At 35.7% G+C, this 25,274-nt stretch overlaps 1 protein-coding gene and 1 non-coding gene across 2 annotated transcripts in view; one reads left to right on the forward strand and one right to left on the reverse strand.

The window, feature by feature from the left end:
* The window catches only part of AGBL1 (AGBL carboxypeptidase 1), a gene marked incomplete at its 5' end in the record, with an annotated part of 714,342 nt that overhangs the window by 187,476 nt on the left and 501,592 nt on the right, over nt 1-25,274 (reverse strand). The window contains one exon of the mRNA XM_049707013.1: nt 13,598-13,761. Within this exon, the coding sequence (XP_049562970.1) occupies nt 13,598-13,761 (164 nt within the window). The remainder of the gene's footprint in view (nt 1-13,597; nt 13,762-25,274) is intronic.
* Nucleotides 18,141-18,247, forward strand: LOC117198404 (U6 spliceosomal RNA). The gene has a single exon (XR_004479561.1). It is a non-coding gene; the product is annotated as a U6 spliceosomal RNA (small nuclear RNA).

Raw genomic sequence — 25,274 nt, forward strand, 5'->3', positions numbered from 1 at the left:
AATCAGTGATCTGTATTTGAATCACAGATCAGCCATGTAGTAGTAGCTTGGGTTTTACCAAACATTTAGCATCCTAAGCCTCCATTTATTCATCTATAAGGTAACAATTAATAATAGTAATAAAGATTTCCTAATAATAATAAAGATTTCCTAGGGTTTGCTTGATTTAAGATAACACATATCAAACCTTTATCACACTTCCAGCCCTATGACCTGTCACCATTCTACTCCTCATTGTATTTATTTTGTCACACGCTGGCAAAACACAAGGAACTAGTCAGCTTCCCTGATTCAAAACCACATAATGAAATGATGAATAACAAGTCATCATAAGCGCATCATTCCTCACCATGTTATTGCCCCTAAATCCACTTCTGAACAAACCTCTTTATTTTACCCTCTCCTTTTCTTCTCACTTATTTATAACTCCTTTCTGTTACCTAAGTACTGTTAAGCTTCTGTCCCTTTATTATCTACTCAGTAGGCATGGAGATAAAATTTAATTTTCATTCAACCAAATACGAGCTTTGTGCCACTTAGCATAATTCAACTGCCTTGCCTTTTATATCTTGAATGAAGTGTTGCAACCTTACTGCTCATGCTGAAATGAGAGGATATCAATGGCTGTAGCATTGAGAATAAACATAGGCTATTCGAGATGAAAGGAACTTAAAGATCTTTAATTTTAAAGCTAAAAAATCTGAGAGTAGGGTTTCCCTGGTGGCACAGTGGTTGGGAGTCCGCCTGCCGATGCAGGGGCTGCGGGTTCGTGCCCCGGTCTGGGAGGATCCCACATGCCGCAGAGCGGTTGGGCCTGTGAGCCATGGCCGCTGAGCCTGCATATCAGGAGCCTGTGCTCCGCAACGGGAGAGGCCACAACAGTGAGAGGCCCGCGTACCGCAAAAAAAAAAAAAAAAAAATCTGAGAGTAAACAAGTTAAGCCACCTCCCCATAGTCACAGAGCCAGTTGTCAGCAGTAATATTCTGAACCAGAACTGAGCTTCTGTGAAACTAAGCCACATGTCCTTGGTAAAAACTGTGCTGGGTAACGAAGTGAGGGCTTCATGGAAATTTGTGGAACAGCAAAAACCATGACAGATTATTTCATCTTGGATGCAGTGGATGTGTCTAGATTTCTTTACTTGATTCACTTCTAAGAGGGGGGAATTGGACAAATGGCCAGAATAAAGAAAAAGGGCAAAACGTGGAAATGTTCACAGAAACTCACCTCGCATTTCTCTTCTACAACAGAGTCATCTAAATTCAGAAGCTTACAAACCAAAAATGTAAACTTTCTGTTTCTTTTTATCCTCATAAGGCTACTCTAGTTTGAATATTATGACCTTGATTTCTTCTCTTGTAAAACAGCTTTCCTTTTTCCTTTTCTTTTTTTTTTTTTTGCCTTTGTTGTCACATCCATAGTTTTGCTTTCCTCTATACTATCTGGTAGACTAACTCTTATAGGTAAAATGGTTTGAACCATAATACTAGAGGGCTAGCTCTTTGTAAGAGCCACAGGGGCTCATGGAGTTTCTTAATAAAGAGAAAACCAGTATTAAGAAATAAAGAGAAAAAGGTATTACTCAAAAAATTAATGAAAGTCTATTGAATTAACTTAGATCACCCATACCAGGTTATTTGAAGCTTTCCTATATAAAGATAGCCTCTCCTGTTTGGGAAAACTTTAAAGGTTTTTGTCTTCCATTTTTATAATTAACAACAACAAAAGACAAGGCTGCAAAAGGCTGCTGTTGATAATAGAGAGTGGAAAGAGTGAGTTTTCTTGATTGAAATTTTTTTCCAGGGCCTGATAGCCTATTCTGCTTCCAGGTATTTATAGATTCATAGGCAAGAGACCAGCCTTTCATTTGGTTGAGCCTGAGGCAGAAGTGAATGAGATCCCCAGTGTTGACTGGAAATGGGTAAATCACTTAACCACACCTAGGGGTCACTTAGACTCCCTGGGCTCCCATGGAGTCATTTGTAAAATAGGTATTCTTTTAGGTTAACATTCATGGTTGTTATTAGGTGGGGATATTTTACAAATAACAAATATGCAACATGAAGAAAATTCACTTTAACTCCTTTCTGTCTGCAATCTGTATCACCTCTCTCTTTCGAATTCTTATCCCCATGAGTTGCAATGCATTCAACCCATGGTGACATACATTCCACCTATGATGATATATATTAATCTTCCCTGATAGTATTAAAATAATCAAGGGATATTTCTGGGCCAAAATACGTACAAGACATTAAGATTTTGAAACTTACACATAAACACACACAGACATACATTCACTTTACCAACACATACTTTTAGGGACTGAAGAGAAAAAGAAACTAAGATGATTAAATAAGTTTTAGATTATCCATTTAATGGCCCTCACCTCTGTCAGTGGCTCTGCATGTTGCTGAAGTCACAATCAGCATGTGTAGAGTATTAATTATCCTGATTTTTTCCCATTTATTATTTGAAAGTCTGAACATCATAAAGGAGAAGAACTTGAGCCTTGTAATGAAACAGAAGTGAATTCAAAAGCTAGCAGTTCTTCTGTAAGATTCATGGCATTTGGCAGACTTCTTAACCTCTATAGAACAATTTCTTCGTAAAAGGGGACTTTAATAATAGCATCTATCACACAAGATTATTTACATGATAAAGTAAAATAATACTAACAAAATGCTTAGCATAGCATCGAGTTCATGGTAAGGTTCTAATGAATGTCTGCTTTTATTATCATCTCATATATGCATTGACACACATTATTTTCATGGTTTCATGGTATTCTAGAAAATTAATCAACCATGTTCTTTCTTTTTTCTCTATTTACTACTAGGAATTTGGGTTAAATTTATTTGGGGATATAAGTCTCATTGCTATAAATATCTATGTAGTAAATACTGTTTTCTGATAAGTTTATTTTCTTGAGGGATATTCTAGCTGGAAACAAAATTAAATGGGAGGTTTTTACGGACCTTCTTAAAAGTTGCCAAATTCTTCTCCAGAGGAAAAGTAAACCAATTTACAGAGTATAGTATTATTAAACTTCTTTCTTCATAGATGCACTAACACTGAGTTTTCATTATTTTTATTCACTTATTGTAGAAGAATCAGCATAGAATCATACCAAAAATATTTGAATTAGCCTTTCTTTACTAATGGACCAGGGTTTTTGTTATTGTTTCCTGCTAAGATTAGCACTTCTTCCTGGCTAATCAATTCATTTTCCCTGATCCGTTAGAGAGCCATTTAATGTTTTAAAGCTACACGTGATAACTTATAGTCTCAAAAGATCCCCAGGCTGAGTTCCGTTCCAACATTTCCCTCCTCGTAGCCACTGGACATTTCTTTGCCTACAACTACGGAGTGAAGCTAAGACTATTCTCAAATATTAGGTATTGTGGGCTAATTTTTTTTAATTTAAATAAAATTAGGGTGACCAAAGACAAGCAAAAAGAAATACTGTCATAATTGCTATGTAGCAACAACTGGAATTGTTGGAAACAGAGTGTAATTTGCAATCTGAAACACTGAGTTTCCATCTTTTGTTTTGATACAATGCACCTTTTGGGGAACAATTCTCCCCATTCCCATATGTCTCATTTTGGCCCACAGACATTGGTACTCCACTTCCTGCCCTCACCTGCTTCTCCCTAAGGGAGGAAGAGTGTCATGAAGTTGATGATTCAGGGGGAGATGCTGAGTGAGCATGAGTTGCTGGTGACCCCCTGTGTTCATTCTCTCCCTGAACTCAAGATGCCCCTCATTGCTCCTCTGCATGATAAGCTTAGCAAGGCCAGCTCTGCTCCTACAATTCTAGGTAAGAAAGTCCAATTATGGTGGGTCCATGCACTCTAATTCTTTATAACCAGTAAAAAAAAATCAGGTGTGTTCCATTCAACCTATCCAACTCCTGTGTTCTATTTCTTATTTGGTTTAGAATTCATGAGAGAAGAAAAAAGTGTCATTCATTGGTCATAAAAAACCCCACCCAGCTTAGTATCTGTAGTCACTAAACATCAAGGATACAGAGTCATACTGCTTGGTTCAACTCCTATGTGATTCTTATTAGCTGGGTGAAAGACAAGTTATATAGCTTCTCTGACCTCCAGTTTCCTTATCTGTATAAGGGAGATAATAGTACATACCTCAAAGAATTGTTTAAAGCAGGAGTTGGCAAACTTTGGCTCTCTGGGACAAATCCAGTCCACTCTTTATTTTTGTAAATAAAATTTTACTGAAATGTACCCATGCCCATATATTTGCATATTGGCTATGGCTACTTGCACGCTGTAACAGCAGAGCTAAGTAGTTGTAAAACAGACCATATGGCCCATAAAGACTAAAATATTTTCTATCTGTCCCTTTACAGAAAAAGTCTGTCAACCCCTGGTTTAAAAGATAAAGCAAGAAATGAGGTATGCATACAAAACACAGAGCACTGGACATGACAAGAGTAAATTCTTATCATGTGTTAGCTATTATTATTATCTATTAAGAGGTAGTGTATCATAGTGATTAACAGTACTGATTCTTTAGCAAAACTGTATAGGTTCAAATCTCAGCTCTACAACTTATCAATTCTGTCATCTTAGGCAAGCCACATATTTTATTTTGAATCACAATGTACTCATCTGCAATATGAATATAATAATATCTAGTACATAAAGTTATTGAGAGGCTTAAATGAGATTATACAAGTAAATTAATACTTAGGAGATTGCATGTCACTTATATAAATATTTGCTGTCATCACCATCACCATCATCATCATAACTGTCATTAATTTCCCCCTACAGGATTCCAAAATATAAACTTATTTTGAACACAAGTTCATTGATAATATTGTATCTCAAGTAATTCACATATTCATTTAGTAAATATTAACCAACCATCTTGAGGGAGTCAGAGAGTCTCCAGAAATAGAGATATAACTCTTCCTTTCTCCTTAACTTCTGCAGTACAATCAGATCTATACTTTCAGGTCAAAGCCAAAATATCATGAATTCTTGAAGAAAAAGCACCATCTAAATCAAGTTACTTCATACTAAAACAGGAGGAGTTATCTGCATCCAGCTAGACTACAAAACGGGTTTAAAGAGCCTCTAAATCCTGGGTTATTGAGCAATTTTAAGCCTTAATAGAGCTCTCATGATTCAAAGATGAATAAACAAAAAAATGATGAAATAGAAGTTGAAAGAGGAGGATGAAAGAATCTTAACAACCCAGAGCGTGAAACATTCTGCAGTGTATAAGGAGATGAATGCCTTACTCAACCCACAGATCAATGGTGCTCTTTGGGAAATGATTAGGCACAGGAAACAGAAGCCAGCATTAGGTAGCCCCTGTTCAGGTATCAGGAAAATTCAAGAAAAATGACATCCGTGAAACAGTACATGAAAAGATAGCAGATCCAAATGGAAAGAGAGCTGACCATATTGCAAGCAAGCATGAATAAAAGAAAAACTGATGAGAGATAAAGAAATAGCTGCAATAAAACCTAAATGTAAAATGGCTGAAAATAAAACACATCAGCAAAGAGGAGAGTCCACGCTGCAGAAAACTGAATCTATGAGGACAAACATTAGACGCACTTCCAGAATCTAGTGTTAAGAGTTACAAGGTACTATAGAATATTGAGCAGCTTTCCCTCTGCTATACAGTAGGTCCTTGCTGGTTATCTATTTTAAATATAGCAGTGTGTACATGTCAATCCCAAACTTCCAATCTATCCCTCCCTCCAATCATTCCTGCTCGGTAACCATAAATTAGTTCTCTAAGTCTATGAGTCTGTTTCTGTTTTGTAAGTAAGTTCATTTGTATTACTTTTTTGGAAACTAACACAACATTGTTAATCAACTATGCTCCACTAAAAAATAAAATTTTTTTAAGTATGAAAAGAAGAGTTACAAAGTAGAAGTGATGAGAGGAGAAGACATGACAGATAGGGAGTCTGGAAAGCAGATATCAAACACTCCAGAGAAAGAGAATGAAGCGCTAGAATGGAAACACTGCTGTTGTATAATTGAAAGACATGTCAGAAAAGGATAGGGTATTCAAATTCCAAATGAATCAAAAGGACCTAAACCTAAAAAGAAAAAAGAAAAGAAATAATTTTGATGCAGTAGAAAAAGAATATTTGTGTTAATGAAAAAGGAAAAACTATTAAGGCAGAAATAAACAAGGTACATACAAAGAAAGAAAAGTTAGGCTGATTACTAATGGCTTAAATATCAGAGAAAATTGAACCAAGCCTATATTGTTTTAATGAAATCTCTAGGTAGGCAAAGTGGAACTCCAATGTAAAGGAAAGAGGAAGATATCCACATGTATACTAATATACCAAAAGTACACCATTGATTTACTTTACCAAAAAAAAAAAAAAAATTAAGGTGTTCTCTAACAAAAATGTGAGATGAGTCAACATAAAAATAAGAATGAGGACATGATTGCACAGAGTGGATAGAGATGAGCAATGCAAGTAATTAAACATAAAACTGAATTTTAAAATGATCTGACTATGACTATTAGACAATCCAAATGCCACAGATATGTCTTATGTGAGAAAATAAGAAGTGGAAAACAATATTTTTGTTTAAAATAAATGAGACACAGATGGTTGGACCGGCAATATGTGTATTTCAAAATGTATATGTTCCAGGAAAAATCCTAGGAAATGTAAAGTGTTGTGGATGATTGAACAATACAGACCAAGTACACACTTCACTCACTCACAAACATAGGAAAAAAGCTCCTATATTCACAGTAAATACCATCAATATCTATAATAAAATAATATTTTAGATCATAGCCAAATACATTTTCCTTTGATTTTCAAGGATGGGTGAATATTATAAAACCTATTAACATAATTTAAGACTATTAGTTTAAAGTAATAATCATTTTTCTAGATACCAAAAAAACTCATCATCCAATCCTGATTTTTTAGTTACTAAACTAAGAAAAAAGAATAATTAATAAAGAGGACATTGAACATTAATACCAAACCAACAGACATTTTACTTAATTCTTAAATACTTAGAATCATTCTCATTTTGAAGCAAGATTCACAATCAAGTTGCCCATAAAATCATCATCATCATCTTTAAACTATGTTCTCAAAACTGAGCAGGTTATAGATAAGAATAAAAAGTAAGCAAAGCTAATTGTCAAAATTTATAAATGATACTATGATTTATCTAGAAAAACAGAAAAATCTAGGGGAACACTTTTAGGTATAACTACAGAGAGCAGTGAAGTTACTAATAAGCATATCAATAATCAAGAATGTTCCTATATAACTAAGACAACCACTTACAAAAATATGATGAAAAAGATGCTTTTTGAGTGACAAGAAAATTTTAAATGTTAAGATTAAAAGCTCATGATAATAAATCAAGGAAGTACATGAAAAAAAAAAAAGGTTACAAAAGAACCCCTACAATACTTTGTGAACATCAAAGAAGATCTGAAAAAGTGGAACAAAATATCAGGTTTTGAAAAAGTCATATAGGCAAATAGTCAATAGATGAAAAAACCCTATAATTTTAATGCAACTTGAGTTAAAATCCCAGTGCTTTCACTTTGGGCAGGTAACAACTCATCATAGAGTTTATTGGCGAAAATTTAAAAAGGAAAATAGCAAAGCACATTTTTAAACAAATACACACATAAATATATTAAGTGGCAAATATAAGTATATGTAAATGTATATGTGTGTTAAACAATACTAATGAGGTGGTGCTTGCAACATCACAGGTTTAAATTACACAGTTGCAACATTAAAACTATGTGTTCCTGGCAGACAGATTAATGGAACAGAAAATAAAACCAAAAACATATATATATATACATATATACCAGGTACATGCATATGTAAATACTATATAATAAGCTGACATATTAATCAGTGTTAAAGGATGGATTATTAAGTAATTGCTGTAGCAAATGTTTAACAATATAGCAAATGGTTAACAACTGTTAAAAATGGTTAACAATTTAGAAATACAGACTTATTCAATAGTGAAAAAATGTAGAGGAATTACAATATGTAAATATACTCATTATAAACTTACCTACTTCAGTTGAATTAACACATTCTTACAGTGCATGTGAATTATTTGTTATTAGACTGAGGCAGATAATTTTATCAAAGGTAAAAGAAACAAAGAAGAAGACTGAGAAACATATCTATGTAAAAACAAATACATCCAAAGTCAATAAACTATGTAAAAAACATGAAAGGTTAATCGGGACATATTCGAAATATCCAAGACAAACAGAAGTAGAATATCTTTAATATAGAAATTGAATTTAAATGTAAATTTTAAAATGATTATTAAAAGAATAAAGAACAAAAGATATTATTTGGATATTTATTTTAAAAAAGAATACTACTGAAATAGAAGCATGTAATCCATTTCAGAAAAGGTCAAAGTATGAATTAAAACAGCACCCCACTTTCACCTATAAATTGCAAAGATTTTAACACAAAAACAATCATTGTATCTAGTAGATGAGGTAGGAGAAAATATAGACAACCTTGGTTTTGGCAATTATTTTCTTTTTTTTTTTTAACATCTTTATTGGAGTATAATTGCTTTACAAAGCTGTGTTAGTTTCTGCTGTATAACAAAGTGAATTAGCTATACATATACATACATCTCCATATCTCCTCCCTCTTGCGTCTCCCTCCCACCCTCCCTATCCCACCCCTCTAGGTGGTCACAAAGCACCAAGCTGATCTCCCTGTGCTATGTGGCTGCTTCCTACTACTAGTTATCTATTTTACATTTGGTAGTGTATATATGTCCATGCCACTTCGTCCCAGCTTACCCTTCCCCCTCCCCGTGTCCTCAAGTCCATTCTCTATGTCTGCATCTTTATTCCTGTTCTGCCCCTAGGTTCCTCTGGCAATTATTTTCTTAGATACAACACCAAAGGCATAATCCATGAAAGAAAGAATTGTTAAGGTAGACTTCATAAAAATTAAAGATTTTTGCTCTGTGAAAGGTACTATGAAGAGCATGAAAAGACAAGCCACAGACTGGGAGAAAATATTTGAAAAAGCACATCTGATAAAAGACTGTTATCCAAAATATGCAAAGAACTCTTCAAAATCAAAATAGGGAAACAACCTGATTAAAAAATGGATCAACAACTTAAAAGACACCTCACTAAAAAATGATATACAGATGGCAAATAAGCATATGAAAAGATGCTCCACACTCTCTGTCATCAGGGAAATGCAAATTAAAACGAGATACAATTACACATCTATTAGAATGGCCAAAATCCAGAACACTGACAACACCAAATGCTGACAAGGATGCAGAGCAACACGAACTCTTGTTCATTGCTGGTGGGAATGAAAAATGGTACAGCCACTATAGAAGACGGTCTGACAGTTTCTTACAAAAACTAAACATACTCTTACCATACAATCCAGTGATCATGCTCTTGGTATTTACCCAAAGGAGTTAAACACTTATGTCCACACAAAAACCTGCACACATATGCTTAGAGCAACTTTATTCATAATTGCCCAAACTTGGAAGCAACCAAGATGTTCTTCAGTAGGTGGATGGATAAGTAAACTGTGATACATCCAGACAATGGAGTATTATTCAGTGATAAAAAGAAATGAGCTATCAAGCTATGAAAAGACATGGAAGAAACTTAAAACATATATTTTTAAGAGAGAAACAGCCAATCTGTAAAGGCTACATGCTGTATAATTCCAACTATAGGACATTTTGGAAAAGGCAAAACTATGGAGCTAGTAAAAGGGTCAGTGGTTAACAGAGGTTAGCAGAGAGGAAGTGATGAACAAAGGGAGTGCAGAGGATTTTTAGGGCAGTGGAACTACTCCATATGAGACTATAATGATGGATACACGTCATTTTACATTTGTCCAAACCCATTAAATGTATAACACCATGAGTGAAACCTAATGTAAACTCTGGACTTTAGGTAAGAATGATGTGTCAATGTCAGTCCATCAATTGTCACAAATCTACCGGTCTAGCAGAGGATATTGATAATGGGGAAGGCTATGCATGTGTGGGAGCAGGGTGTATATGGAAAATCTCTACCTTCCTCTCAATCTTGTTGAGAGCTAAAACTTCTCTAGAAGTAAAGTCTATTTTGAAAAATGTGTTTATAAAGTTTCAAGGAAAGGAACTCCTATACATGGTTGTTGAGGGTTTTTTAATCTATTTATTCATAGGTGAAAAAGTAATCTAATTTCACCAAAATGCTGACAATCGTTATCCACAGGTAGATGGATGGTGTGTGACTGAAGACAGGAGTAGGGATGTGTTTTTGTTGTTTGATTTCCAAATTATATTTTCTTATTCAGAAAGACAAAAGTGTATATGTTTTAAATGAAAACCAAGTATCTTTAATTATTAAAAAGCCTAATTAGGTTTTCTAAAGTCTATGAAAGATTTTTATTTTTTCTGTGTTGTTTCATCAAACTGAAGAGAGGATTAAACTAATTTATCTTGATTCCAAGGGAAGCCCCGGTTAAGGCAATAGGACTGTAATTTGGGAGAATAGGCGAGATATTAAGCTATTGCTAAGGCTCAGGTCAGAAACTCTGAGCTTTCTGTTGTTATTAATGGAAGGACAAATGGAGAGAGGGGAGCTGAGCTGAAGAGTGGAAAGGCACTGGAGGGATACAAATCAAGATGAAAGGTGGCTGACTCGGCAAAACTGTTAAATGACTTTGCAAAAGACCTGTCACAATGGATAAACGGCCCCTCCTGAAGAAGCAGCTTAGCATTCCTGCAGTGCACACACAATTATTTCCAGGGATGAGACTGACAGGAAGGAGAAAGAAAGAGCAACGGCAAGAAGATCTAAAGACGCCTGAATGAGTCTGCAGACATTTCTTAAATGAGCAACTGGGAAGAAGAGAGCTATAGAAGAAAAACCAAAACAAAGAGTGCATGTACTTCATTTTCAGCTTCAGCCACTGGGCAAACAACCACCATTCTGCCCTTTCTCTGCTCATGAAAAATGGTAAGTTGCTCTGTGGATGCTGACTACACTCTAATTGTTTTTGTGGTAAGTGAGGCATAAAACCTATTGTCAAAAAACATGATGTCCACGGCGTACAGCCAGCCTTTATCTTCCCAGTAGATCACTCCCAGGGGTTAATGTTGTCAGAGGGACCCTCAAAATAACATGTGCTCGCATTTCTTTAAGGCAGACTTTCAGGTCAGAGCCCCCCTTTTTTCTCTAGTATCTCCTTCTCTGCAAGAAAAGAGAACTTTCCTCAAGTATATAACCCTGTTATGTCAAATAAAGGCCACACGCCCAAGGAAAAGAGGCAGGAGTCGGCGGGAGGGTAGCATAGGTCTCCTCTCTAAAGCTTATGGAGAGTTGTACTGACAAACATTAGTTACACCCTTTGTATTATAGTAAGAACCCCTGTTGCTAACACAATTCTTAGGATTCACTCTGCTGATTATTATATCTCATGATTTAGTTCCATTCATCAGAAACGAATCAAAGGTACTCAAACAGCTTGCTGCTGGTTTCAAACCAATATCATTTTATTAAGTTTCCCTCTGCCAGCCTTTAATGATTATACACTTACTGGCAGGAATATTTTCTGGGTCAGGATATTTTCAGCGTAATTTCCCCCTCAACCATTAGTTCTCAGGTCCTTTGGGCAGGAACCATGATTTGTTTGGATCACCTGCCTCCATGAGTAGAAAAATATATTATGATACAAACGTTTGGGTGAAATAGGCAGTTTTCACCCTGCTGCTCTCCACCAAGCTCCATGCCTCTCAAATTTAACTGAAATCTTTTCAAAACACACAGATTAATCACACCCTTTGTAGGTATCCTGCCCTTAAGAAGCCGTCCCAGCCTAAGAAGGGTCAGAGGTCACAGGAAGACTTCAACCTTCAGTATTCTCGGACTGGTTGTAACTGAAAAATTACCAGTCAGTTGTGTGGGATGGCATGGAGGGCAGGTAATACTATGTTCTTATGATAACCCACACAGCGGCCACTGCATTTGGAGCCTGACACCAAATTCTTTAGGCTTGAATTAGAAAAGGCACTTCTTTGATAGATTTCTTCTTGTTCCAGTTTACAGGCAACTAATCCTCACTGCATTGGATCAAACAGACGGGCACAATCAATTCAGGGAAAGCAAGCAATGCCAGGTCTGCTCAGTCTTCCCTCAATGAGCAGCAGAGGGGGAGGGGGGGAGACGGAAGGAAAGAAAGAAAACGCAGGCATGCCTGCACCCAGGATAGCTTAGCAAAGGCAAAGATGAAAAGACAAGTTGAAATATATATCCTGGCAGATGGAAGCGCTTGCTGTCAGAGGGAGAAGCTGAAACACCAACCACGATGCCAAGCACACCAAGCCTTCGGGCTCGGAGGGGTGTTGAAGGAGCTGGGGCAGACGGAAGTGGTTGTGATGTCAAAACGAAATTGGCACAGTGACTTTAGGGAGGGAAGAAGTCTGGATTTACTTAAGTCTCCATAGTCTGTGATCTATAGCATCGTGTGATGAGCAAGTTAAATATTGCACTTAGGTAATTAAGTCTCAGAGAAACCAGTGCCTTCCAAAGCAGTATTAATTTACACTGCTAGATCTTTCTAGGCTTGATTGGCCATTTGGTGAGAAGTCACACTGGAATGGCAGCTGAACAGTGGCAGGAGGAAAATTAACGAAAATGAGCTAGAAATAGGAGGCCCCAGTATTAGCGGTTTTCTCTCTGCCTTGGGACATGAAGTGCATGACAAGATGTTTCCTCATCTACCGGCAGGCACTCCCTCACCCAACAGCTCAATCCCCCGCTCCAATGCTTTGCTCAAAACGTGGGCAATGACTTAGCGTTCTTTGACTCCTCTGACGTTTCCTGATCTCTCTTCTCTCCCATGGCCTTTCTATCTTCCCTTCTTGCCCCCGAATACAACTTGTCTACAGTACAGGGCATCAAAAGGGCTTCTGCGGATAACAGTTCTCCCTCTCCTGACTCTTTAAAGATCCTCACTGTTCTCAGAGATCCATCCTTTCCCTGCCATGGCTGTGAGTCAGTTTCTCTGGGCCAGCGTATTCATCACCATCATGTATTCTGAGACAGAACACTGCTTTTTAAGAATGGGAAGATTAAAACATTTCTTGTCCCCAAGTGCCTGGATATTAGCAGCGAGATTGCCAGATTTTAGCTAATGACTCCAAAGTGACATCAGTATAAACAGTTATAAACACATAACACAAATCAGTTATAAACACATAACTGGCAAACATAAGCATAGGTAAATGTGCACGTGTGTCGCTAAGCTGCATCTTCTTTGCCATGAGCAAAAGTTAATAAAAATACATATTTATAAATGTATGTAGCTTTATATGTGCATTTATGTACAAGTAAGCAACATCCTCCTTGTCTTCAGCAGGAAGTAAGGATGCCCCGAGTCTGTTTCCAATGGAGCACTACTACCCTACCTTGATCTGGCAGCTTCTCCATATTTTCTCTCTGTCAAAGACCCATAGGTCCATGTGACTTTCACTTCCCAGATATTCTCCAATGGAAACACAAAGGTTCAAATAGTGAGCAACTTACCGCTGGAGGTGGTGGTCCAGGGATGACTCCTCAGCATTCAGTAGAGCTGCTGCACAGGTCAGCAGCTGATGGCTGCAGCTTACAGATTTGAGTTCCAAGATGAGGAGGCCCAAGCAGAACATAGATCCCATCTCCTCCAGTTCACTGGTACCAAACTGTAGACCCTGTCAGTTAAACAAAGCACTCAACAGTGAGTATAGGATGGAAACCGAGTGAAGACAATCTGAGATTAAGAGGAAGGACACCTGGACATAGGCCTATCACAGAAATTAAGAATTAATAGTATTTATCAGTCACTGCCCAATGTGTTTTGTTGTGGGATTTGTGGCTTAGTGGTTCTCAGTCTGCATTACATCAACCTTCAGGATTTCCCAGAATTACTCCCAAGACAGCAATGACCAGGTAGGGGTACTAGAGGGCAGGAGGTGTACGTGGAGATCCAGGAGTCACTTCCCCCCACTTTAGATAAAGCAGCAGTGCTTCTATCTGTATTTTACAAAAGGGTTTCACAGCTGAAACCAAAGTCTGTAAACAACAGTACTAAGAGATACACTTTTTCTCCCATAAATTTGCCAACCAACGGAGAAGAATGAGGGAGATCTCTCACATACAAACACTAAGAACTTAAAAAAACAAACTCATTTACCATTTATTTAGAACCACCTATTCAGTTGTACTAAGATAACACATGAAAGCAAAGCCATGACATTCATGCTATGCTATTATTCACGAAGTTAACAGATAATAATAACAATGAACAAACAACTTTATTGAGCATTTACTATGTCCAGTACTGTTCTGAGCCCTTTTACATGCATTAACTCAGTGAATCCTTAACAAAGTCCTATGAGGTAGATATTGTTACTGTATCGATTCCACAGAGAAGGAGATTTAGACCCATAGAACTGATACTTTATCCATGCCCTGCCAGCTAGTACATAATAGAGCCTCATAAATCACTTCTGACTTAACTACTCAACAAACAGCTTTATGTAGTCTAGGAGGAACTCTATTACATGGTGAGGTAGAAAGTGCATGGTTTTTGAAGTTAGATAAAAATTGGATTTGAATCCTGATTTTACTATTTTCTGACTGTGTGATCTTAGATATATGAACATTTGCCTTGATTTTCTCATTCATAAAAGGGATTATAATTCTTCCCTCCATATACTTAGATAAGTCATGATAGGAATATTTCAAAGTCCCCCAATATTGATCAGTAATAGCTCAATTTTTCTTTTATTCATCCTATAAAGATATTTAATATGACAGAATTCAATGTGGTCCTGAGGTCTTCATGTTTATAAAGTACATTTGACTTAAATGAAAAAGAATCAATTGTTGAATATTATATTTTAAGAAACAGATTTTCCATCCAAAGAACAGTGATCAAGACAGGGATGTGATAGTAAAAATTTGAAAAGATTGGCCAAAAGTATCCCAAGGCAAAAAAAGTTCCAAGCCAGGAAACTGTAAGCGTCACGAAAGAATTTCTAGGTAAAAGGATAAAGAAATGTGTAAGGTCCTCAAGTTTATTTTATTTTTTTAATTTATTTTTTGTTTTTTTAACATCTTTATTGGAGTATTATTGCTTTACAATGGTGTGTTAGTTTCTGCTTTATAACAAAGTGAATCAGTTATACATATACATATGTTCCCATATCTCTTCCCTCTTCCGTCTCCCTCCCTCCCACCCTCCCTATCCCAACCCTCTAGGTGGTCACAAAGCACCGAGCTGATCTCCCTGTGCTATGCGGCTGCTTCCCACTAGCTATCTATTTTACGTTTGGTAGTGTATATATGTCCATGCCACTCTCTCACTTTGTCCCAGCTTGTTTTAGCTGTTTAAAAATGTGATTTGCTGCATGTCTGGACACCTGTTTTCCTGAAGAAAGGAGACATTACTTCAGAGTTAAGTGAAGTCTGTTGTTCCATAAACAACGGCAGTGGGAAGGGAAAGACGTGTTTAACAAGTTATTTTCCTTAGGTCAATGGAAAAGAGCACTTTTTACAGAGAGAGAAAAATCTCAGTCTCTTTCCATGTGCCACAGCTCTGAGGGCTGATACTTTTCCTCTGCCCGTTTTCCTGGCTGCTTTTCTTCATTCTGGAAGGGCTGTCTTGGTCACACCCTCCTCAGTCAGAAGCAGGAGGCCTCCTCTTACATGTGTTACCCCAGCATCCAGCTGAACAGACAACAGTCCAAAAGAAGGAAGAGTCCTGGAGGAAATAAATCTCACAGCATGCACCATATTGCCAGGTCAGGGGCAATTTCTTCATACAAATCAACTTCTGTACAACAGCAGACAAAATGATAGTGTTTTCATAATGCAAAAATAGTCCCATATCTCTGATATTGGTCTGTTTATTTCAGCCAATGGTTGGTATTATAAAATGACTATTCTAGAAGACCTTGAATCATGGAACTTATACCATTTATTGGCTGTGGGGTCTTGGGTAACACTTACTCTATTTCACCCTCTACTATCAATCTCACTTGAGTACTCTATACTTTTTACCCTCACACAGTATCAAAAACATTTGTTTATCCAGGAGCTTCCCTGGTGGCTAAGTGGTTGAGAGTCCACCTGCCGATGCAGGGGACACGGGCTCGTGCCCCGGTCCGGGAGGATCCCACATGCCGCGGAGCGGCTGGGCCCGTGAGCTATGGCCGCTGAGCCTGCACGTCCAGAGCCTGTGCTTCGCAACGGGAGAGGCCACAACAGTGAGAGGCCCGCGTACCGCAAAAAAAAAAAAAAAAAAAAAAAAAAACATTTGTTTATCCAAATGGCCTCCTCTTACCTCCCACACCCAGCCTTGAGTGAAATCCTCAAAGGCAAGGACTGAGCAGTATCTGTTTTTTTACATCCCTGGCATGGAATACATAGCCTGTCATATGGCATGTCATCCATATATTAAAAATGGATAAGTAATGGTTATAAATGGGTGGGTACAGAAAGGCATGGACCGAGTGTCTCTTGGATATTTATTATATTTGTTAAGTGAAACTTCATTTCTCTGAGTAACGAATAGAGGAATGCCTTTAAATTATGTTCTCCCATTGTTAAAGGTCATGAGCATTTTTTAAATTCTTATTTTATTTTTGCTCCAGGAGGTGCATTCACTCCCTGGATATGTTTGGGGAAACAGGTGGATAAAATTTAGAAATTCTGTTATATACTTTGGTCACTTACCATGTACTCACAGCAGCAAGGCTTTGGGTTAGTTTAAAAGTGCATCTTAATAAAACAGAGACCCAATTTTCCTCTCCCCCAGCTTAGTTGTGTTAATTCGGCTTTGCTTTTCACAGCCGATGACAGAAAGCCTGACTATAGTGGCTTAAACATAAATAGAGCTTTATTTTCTGCATATTATAAGTTTTGGTGGGTATGAAGTTCGTGGCATTATTTCAGTGTCTTAACAAAATCAGGGTCACTTTATCTGCCATTCTCCTGGTTTTCTCAACATGACTACAAGATGGCTGCTGTAGCTCCAGCCAGCACATCATCATTCAAGGAGGGAGAAAGAGAAAGTGGGGGGGAGGAGGTGACAGCATACTCTTGCTTACACTTTATTGGCCAGAACTGTGTATTATAATAAAGCAAACTCCAGCTTTACAATGGTCTGGTAAATGAACATTTTACTTTGTTCATCCTCTTTAATAAAGACATGTAAGACAGAAGAGTGTTAGAAACAAGCGTTGGGTGAGCCAACAATGTCTGTCATATCAATATTCAGTTACCAATGCTGCCAGAAAGTATAGGTGCCTATCTTTTCATCACATTGGTAAGCAAAACTCACTAGCACAATTCTTTATATATATATACACACACATTAACTTTTCTTGATAATCTACCCCAAAATAAGTCAAATTCATAAGTACATCTGAACTTAATTTTTAAATATTAATATGGGAAGAATATTTGTGTTATTATAGAAAATTACTTATTTTAATATTTATGTTATTGCAGAAAATTACATATTGGTAAGACATACACAGAATCCACAAAAGATAAGTTTATAAAGCATGAATACTGATAACTGGTGAGCAAAAGAGGAAAAATAATTTAAAAACAAACATGGAAAAATGTTATTACCTAAATAAAAATGCCTCTTACACCCAGCATATTGGTAGATATATATATTCAGATTTGTAATATTTAGTGCTGACTCATGATAAAAGCTGGCACATATCAAAATACACTGACTATGTGACATGATAATATCACTTCTGGGAACTTTTCCTAAGGAACTGATTCTAAATAAAAGTGAAGCCATATGTACAAACTGTATATTATATCAAGGTTATATATAGTAATTAAAATTTGAGAGAAATAAAAGTCTAAATACCTAATAAGGAAAAAATGACTAAGGAAATTATAATGGAATAAATTTTATGACATATAATGAAGTCACTAAAATGATAATTATACAACAATTTATCAATATGGAATATGTTTATGATTTAATGATAGGTGTGAAAAGCAAAATCCAAAGCACATAATGATGTGATTTCTGGTGAAGACTTAGAAATGAAAATTCCTCATGCTCGCTTTGGCAGCACATATACTAAAATTGGAACAATACAGAGAAGATTAGCATGGTCCCTGCACAAGGATGACACGCAAATATGTGAAGCATTTCGTATTTTATTTTACCAGGGGAAGGGATAGATTGGGAGTTTGGGATTGACATGCACACACTGCTATATTTAAAATAGATAATCAACAAGGACCTACTGTATAGCACAGGGAACTTTGCTCAATATTATGTTACAGCTTAAATGGGAAAAGAATTTGAAAAAGAACAGATACATGAATATGTGTAACTGGATCACTTTGCTGTACACCTGAAACTAACACAACATTGTTAATCAGCTACACTCCAATATAAAAGAAAAAGTTTAAGAAAAGCCATTAAAAAAAAAAAACCCTCACATACACTTTCAGACACCATTGCTAAGATTTGCCAATATTACACAAACATTTGGGGGAGGGGGCTCTATAATATCAATAAAACATCCATGTAAGAAATACTTTTTAAAGTTACTGCTCCCTAGAAAAATGTTTAAAAAGCTATATGCAGTATGCCAATAAACTATTGTAATTCCATTTAGCAGTTGTAAGATCGTCTCTTTATCTTTTATATTCTGAAGTATATTAGATTTATTTCTTTTATGTGTAATTCAGTGACACTAAAGATTGGTGTCTTTCATTAGTTCTAGAAAAGTGTCACCCATTATCTCTTGTAATAATTTATCACCCCCATTCCCTATCTCCTCAATAACTCTTAGCTCTACTTTCATATTTTTATTTCTTTCTATCACTGTGATTCTGAATATTTTATATAAATATTCCACTTTAATAATTCTCTCTCCAGCTTCATTGAACCGTCTCTTTAACTCATCCATCTCAAAAACTGTCTCTAAAACACTAAAAACACAGTTTTTTATATTCTCTACCTGATTATTCTTGAATATAGTCTTTGCGTGCATCATTTGTTGGTTTGATTTTTCTGTTTAATGTCAATAATGTAGCCTTGTTTGCTCAAATATTTTATGATTTTTCAAAATTTCTAAATTTATATTTCTTTTCATTCAAAGAAAGCCTTTGTGGATTGATTATAATGCTCTTGCCTCCAGAAAGAACTTGTGTTTTCCTCCCCTAGGCACTTGGGGACAACAAATCAAGGACCATTATAGGCTGAGCTTTTGGCTTGAGGCCTTTTGGGCTACACTGTACCATTGAAATATGACTCCAACTCTGCTTGAAGGAGGGTTTGTGTTGAGAAATTATGAATAAAGACTTTTCCATTTTTTTCCTGCTCTACCCGAAGCAATGGCCAAGACAGTCAGGCAAACCCACTTACTTGCTTCACAGATTGTGGTTTCACTACTTTACTGACTGCAAATGTCATTTTTGGAGGTTCTGGCTTTGTGTGATTAAGTCTTCAATTAGTCCTCACATCTTGCATGGGCCTCTCTTTGTGTCCGAAAACCCAAGTTACAAGTGGATAGGGATTAATATCTGCCCCAAAGACCTACAACAATGTCTGGCAAAGCCTATCTTTTTAACAAAACTAGGCTTCATTGAACACCCTTTATAAACATACACAGAGGGAAGACATTACACCTATGTAGAAATACTGCAGTTAAAAAGGGTGGCACTCAAAGGACACCAAACAAGTACATTTACTACCAGAAATGAGAAAAATCTGGGACATTTCTTGTTTATATTCTTGGAAAGAATAAGAGTATATTGCATTGGTGAAAGTGCAGCAAAAGGCATGATGAGAGAATAAGAGCACAGAAGAAATTGTACTATTGAGATGGAAAGTACAATGTCTAAGTTAAAAGACATTGGAAAGAATTAACAAACTGTTTGATGTAGAAAATAAAATTCATTTTGTATAGGACAGCTTTGAGAAATTTTCCAATATCTCAAGGGAAAACTAGATAAACAAGACAAGTTAAATATATAAATAAGAACTGTAGAACAGATTCAGGCACTTGATCTTGGACTTTCTTGGACTTTCAGACTAGGTAGTATGGGAGTCATAACAGAAGTCAAGAAAAAGAAAAAGAGAAAAAAGCATGAAGAAAAGAAGAAAGAAATTCCTTACATTAAAAAAAAAAATCTGAGTCTGCAGATCAAACAAGCTCATCAAATACATGTGTTATAATTAATGAAAAGGAACAAAGAAAGTATAAAGATCCCTATAAATAATCAAAATTAAATAGTAAAATTTGCTCACACCACTAAATACCAAAGACAATGAAGCAACAACATACAGAATTGAGGAGAAAATACTGTGCCTGAAAAATGTTGTTTATGTGTGAGGGCCTTAGGAAGATAAACCCAAGGAAGAGAAAGAATTAAACACAGACCACACATTGAGAAGGAAAATTTCAGAATTTCTTTTAAAATATTGTTGTAACCCTATTATTTATAATAACCAATACATGAAAACAACCTAAGTATCTATCAATGAACGAATTGATAAAGAAAATATGATATAGATAAAGGTATAGATATAGATATATTAGGATAGTAGTCAACCACAAAACAGAAGGAAATCCTGCCATTTGCAACAACATGGATAGACCTTGAGTGCATTACGCTAAGTGAAATAAATCAGAGAAAGACAAATACTGTATGATCTTACTTATATGTGGAATCTGAAAAAAACAAACATTGATACAGAGAACATATTGGTGGTTGCTACAGGTGGGCGGGTGGAAGTTGGGCAAAATGGGTGAAGGTGGTCAAAAGTTACAAACTTACAACTGTAAAATAAGTCCTGGGGATGTAATGTGCAGCATAGTGACTATAGTTAATAATACGGTATCATATATTTGAAAGTTGCTAAGGTAGCAAATCTTAAAGGTTCTCATCACAAAAAAAGTTGTAACTATGTGTGGTGATGAATATTAACAAAACATGATGATCATTTCTCAATATATACATTTATCAGATCACTATGTTGTACAGCTGAAACTAATGTAATGTTATATGCCAATTATAACTCAATAAAAAGTGGGAAAATATTAGCATAACCCTAAAACCAAAAAACTGATCATTATAGCACATAAATAAAGCAGCAAGACAAATAATTAATTATACAGCATGGTCTAGAGAGTATTTTTCTAAGAATGACATGGGGTTGGTTTTATTAGGAAATCTACTAACAGAAATGTTAACACATAGAGATCAAAAGGCAGAAGAGAAAAGAGAACAACAACAACAAAAAAACCAGGACCTTCTGTATGCATCCATTTCTAATACAAGTCTTAGTATATGAGCCCACAAGGCACTTACTAAACCTGAGAGGGCAGCATGGCATGGTAGGTGTAAACACAGGCCTGGAGCCCAGATTGCTAGGGCCTCAATCTCAGTGCTGTGCTAACTGTATGGCCATCAGGGAAATCATTTGACCTATCAGTGCCTAATTGTCTTATCTGTAGAGTAGGAATAATAATAATAATACCACTATCTATCTCATGGAGCTGCTGAGATAATTCAGTGAGTTAACATATATAAAAATTTAATTTAGTATGTGGCTCATTTCACATTATACAAGTATTTATTATTATCAATAATAATATCAAATGCCTATATAAAACCAAAAGTCAAAATTATACTTGGCATACCCAATCCTTACTAAAACTATGGTATATTCTCACTACTGTTATTTACTATTATTTGGCAGGTTCCAAACAATTCAATAAGATAAGAAAAAATGAGTCATACATATGGAAAGAAGGAATCACATTATTATTTGAAAACTGATTATGTACTAAAACAAACCAAAGGAATCAACTGAAACAGAAAATCTATTAGATATAAGGCAAGAGTTGAGTAAGTAGACAGGTAACAAATTAAATATACAAAAATCAATTTTCTTTCTATGAACCAGCAAAATAAATTAAGTATAATAAAAATTCCATTCACAATAGCAACACAACACTAAAATATTTAGGAATGGAATTAATAGTAAGTACTCTAAGGGTTATATGATAAATCCCAGGACTTTACCAAGAGATAACAGGTAAAATTTAAATAAATGAAGAAATATGCTGAATTCTGGGAAAGCAGTGACCAATAGCATGCAATATCAATTCTCCTCATATCAGTCTATAAAAGCGTAGAAATCAAAACAGCAATGGGGATTTTCAGACTCGGCAAACTAAATCCACTTTAGAAGAATACATGGCAAAAATATCCCAGAATAATTTTGGAATAAAGAGTAAAAATAATGAGGGTTTTCCTTTACAAATAGGCAAAAGATCTTACACATTTACAATAATTTGCTGTTATGGTACTGATGCAAAATATGGCAGCAGATCAAGGGAAGAATGCAGAAAGCACCAAAACCTTGGAATATGTGAAAGTTTGCATATGATAAAAGTGCCTTTCAATTCACCAGGAAATGGATTATGATGGAGCTAAAACAAAAACAACTGGTTAATATTTGAAGTAAAACTCTTAACACAAATATAAAATTATTTAATTTTGATTAAAGAGTTAAATATAAATATTTAAAAATCAAGCAATAAAGAATAAAATACAGATTTATATGTTCTACCATCTCCAGACCAGGAGGTCTTTCAATGCATATCCCCAAAGAAGAAACCATAAAGGAAAATATTAGTGAGTGGATAAATAAAATATAAATATATCTAAATTGCCTAAAATATTACAAGTGAAACAACAAACTAAACATAATTTTAATAAAGGGACAAATAACCTCACTTGATATAAAGTGCAAATTACTATAACAATAAAATATCATGATTTGCTTCTCAATTCAGGTTTAGCCTTGATCACTAAATTGTACTGATCTGCTGGTCCAAAGCTATAAAAAGGCACTATCATAGTCTGTTACCAATGAAGTACATATAGTTGCAGTATTTCCAAAGGACAATTTGAAAATATATTTCAAAAGCCTTAAGAATGTTTAAGTTCTTGGAGTTCATTCAAATTCCAGAAATCATTATTAAGAAAATAATCGTAAGATGAACAAGAAAGTCCTAAATGTGCACCAGTATATTACTAGTCAAATAAGCTTGAGTATATTCACATCATGGAATATTAATATTATGATGTGCTTTGAAGAGACAACACCATGGTGATAATTTCACAATAGAGTATTTTTTTAAGTATCTGTGGAATGCTTTAATTTCTTTTTTTTTAATTTTTTATTTTATATTAGAGTATAGTTGATTTACAATGTTGTGTTAGTTTCAGGTGTACAGCAAAGTGAATCAGTTATACATATACATACATCTATTTTTCTCCAGATTCTTTTCCCATATAGGTTACTGTATTACAGAGTATTGAGTAGAGTTCCCTGGGCTATAAGGTAGGTCCTTGTTGATTAACTATGTTATATATAGTAGTGTGTGTATGTTAATCTCAACCTCCTAATTTATCCCTCCTCTCACAACCTTTCCCCTTTGTTAAGCATAAATTTGTTCTCTAAGCCTGTGAGTCTGTTTCTGTTTTGTAAATAAGTTCATTTGATCATTTTTTAAGATTCCACATATAAGTGATATCATAGGACATTCGTATTTCACTGTCTGACTTACTTCACTTAGTATGATAAACTCTAGGTCCATCCATGTTGCTGCAAATGGCATTATTTAATTCAATATAGTATTACAAGCTATAAATCCACTACAGTGTAGTATACCCATTGTGATCCTAATTTTATTAAAAAATTTTTAAACAATTTACATGTACAAAAATGTTAAAAGTAGTTAGAAATGCATGATGATGAGGGTACCCACTTTAATTTTTTTCCTTGTTCGTTTTCCTTACTTTATTCTTAGTAATTGCTTTTTCACTCATATTTCCTTAAGCAATGCACCTAAGCCTGGAAAGAGTAGTATATCTGAATGAATATTATTTTATATATGATTTTAAATTTATAAGTAAAATTAAAATTCATTTTAATAATTCCTTAGTTAAGTTAAAATTAAATCAAATATTTGAATTTAAATATTTAATTAGGACAAAAGGCAAAGAATAAAGCTGGTTAGTCACATCAACTTTCTTGAGTACCTGTTTCTTCCTTCACAAACATTACCTGGTATCCTCTAGATTCTCCTTAATTCCTTTAGGTCACTGAGCCTGTGCCTAATTTCATTTTGGGGTTAAACACCTTAAGGTCTAGTAAGAATATAGCAACAAGAAATCTACTCCCTTGGTATTGTCCCCAGAAACATTTTCAGAATCTTTACAAACTGCCGGCGTGAGTTGAGAGACAGTGACTTTTAGAGTTTTAAATGAGTTTGGAGAGGTTGTGAGACGAATTAAGTTTGTACATCCTTTGTCCTGACATGCACCCAGCAGAGAAGTTAAAACTGAGCCAATCCAGCCATGCAGATCTGTGAACTCTAATAGGTGGTAGAGAAGAAAGCGAGAAAGCCGGTGGGCGGGGCTCCTCGGCTTCCTTGCTTATCTAATGCTTTCACACTGAAGACCAAATCAATCGCGAAGCATGTTGATGTCTCTGCCAGACTCCATCTGATGGGCTCCTGTGTACAAAGCCCCTCTGTATCCATCCTTTCAGCCCCGGCTTCCTAATCCATTACTGACAATTGTTTCCTTAGTAACTGCAAAAAGGCCCTATATTCATGGAAACAGCAGGGCTGAAGGTGTGGGCTGGATTTCAAATGTGTCCTTTATTTCTATGCTGGACCTTCCCTGGGTCTTTTATTGGTAAATGTGTGCTTAAGCCATGAATGACACAGCAGACAGCTAAGTCCTCTGTGATTGCCTTTCCATGTCTTTCTGGACCACGCATATGAGAGTAAATATGAATCAGAGACTGTATCTTAGACAGCCTAGAATTTGAGCAGAGAGGAATCTTAGCAAGCTTAACTCTCTGTTTTATAGATGCATAAACTGACAATGCCTTATACAAGGTTATGTAGCTAAGTGCCAGTAGAAATGGGCTTAAAATAAATGTTCCCCTGACACTAATCAAATGTCCATGTCAATACACAAGGCTTCAAACTTCACATTCCTGTTTAATAAAAGATTTGGAGTTCATCTTTTCTTAGAGGTTATGTGCCTCTATAAGTCTTACCTTTCAGCAGGAATAAGCACAAGCCCAATCATAAGCAATTAGGTTGTCACCTTCCTTCTCTATTTCCACCCACTGTCCCTGGCACTC

The sequence above is a fragment of the Orcinus orca genome, chromosome 2, assembly GCF_937001465.1.
Source record: "Orcinus orca chromosome 2, mOrcOrc1.1, whole genome shotgun sequence".
In the NCBI taxonomy this organism is placed as follows: domain Eukaryota; kingdom Metazoa; phylum Chordata; class Mammalia; order Artiodactyla; family Delphinidae; genus Orcinus; species Orcinus orca.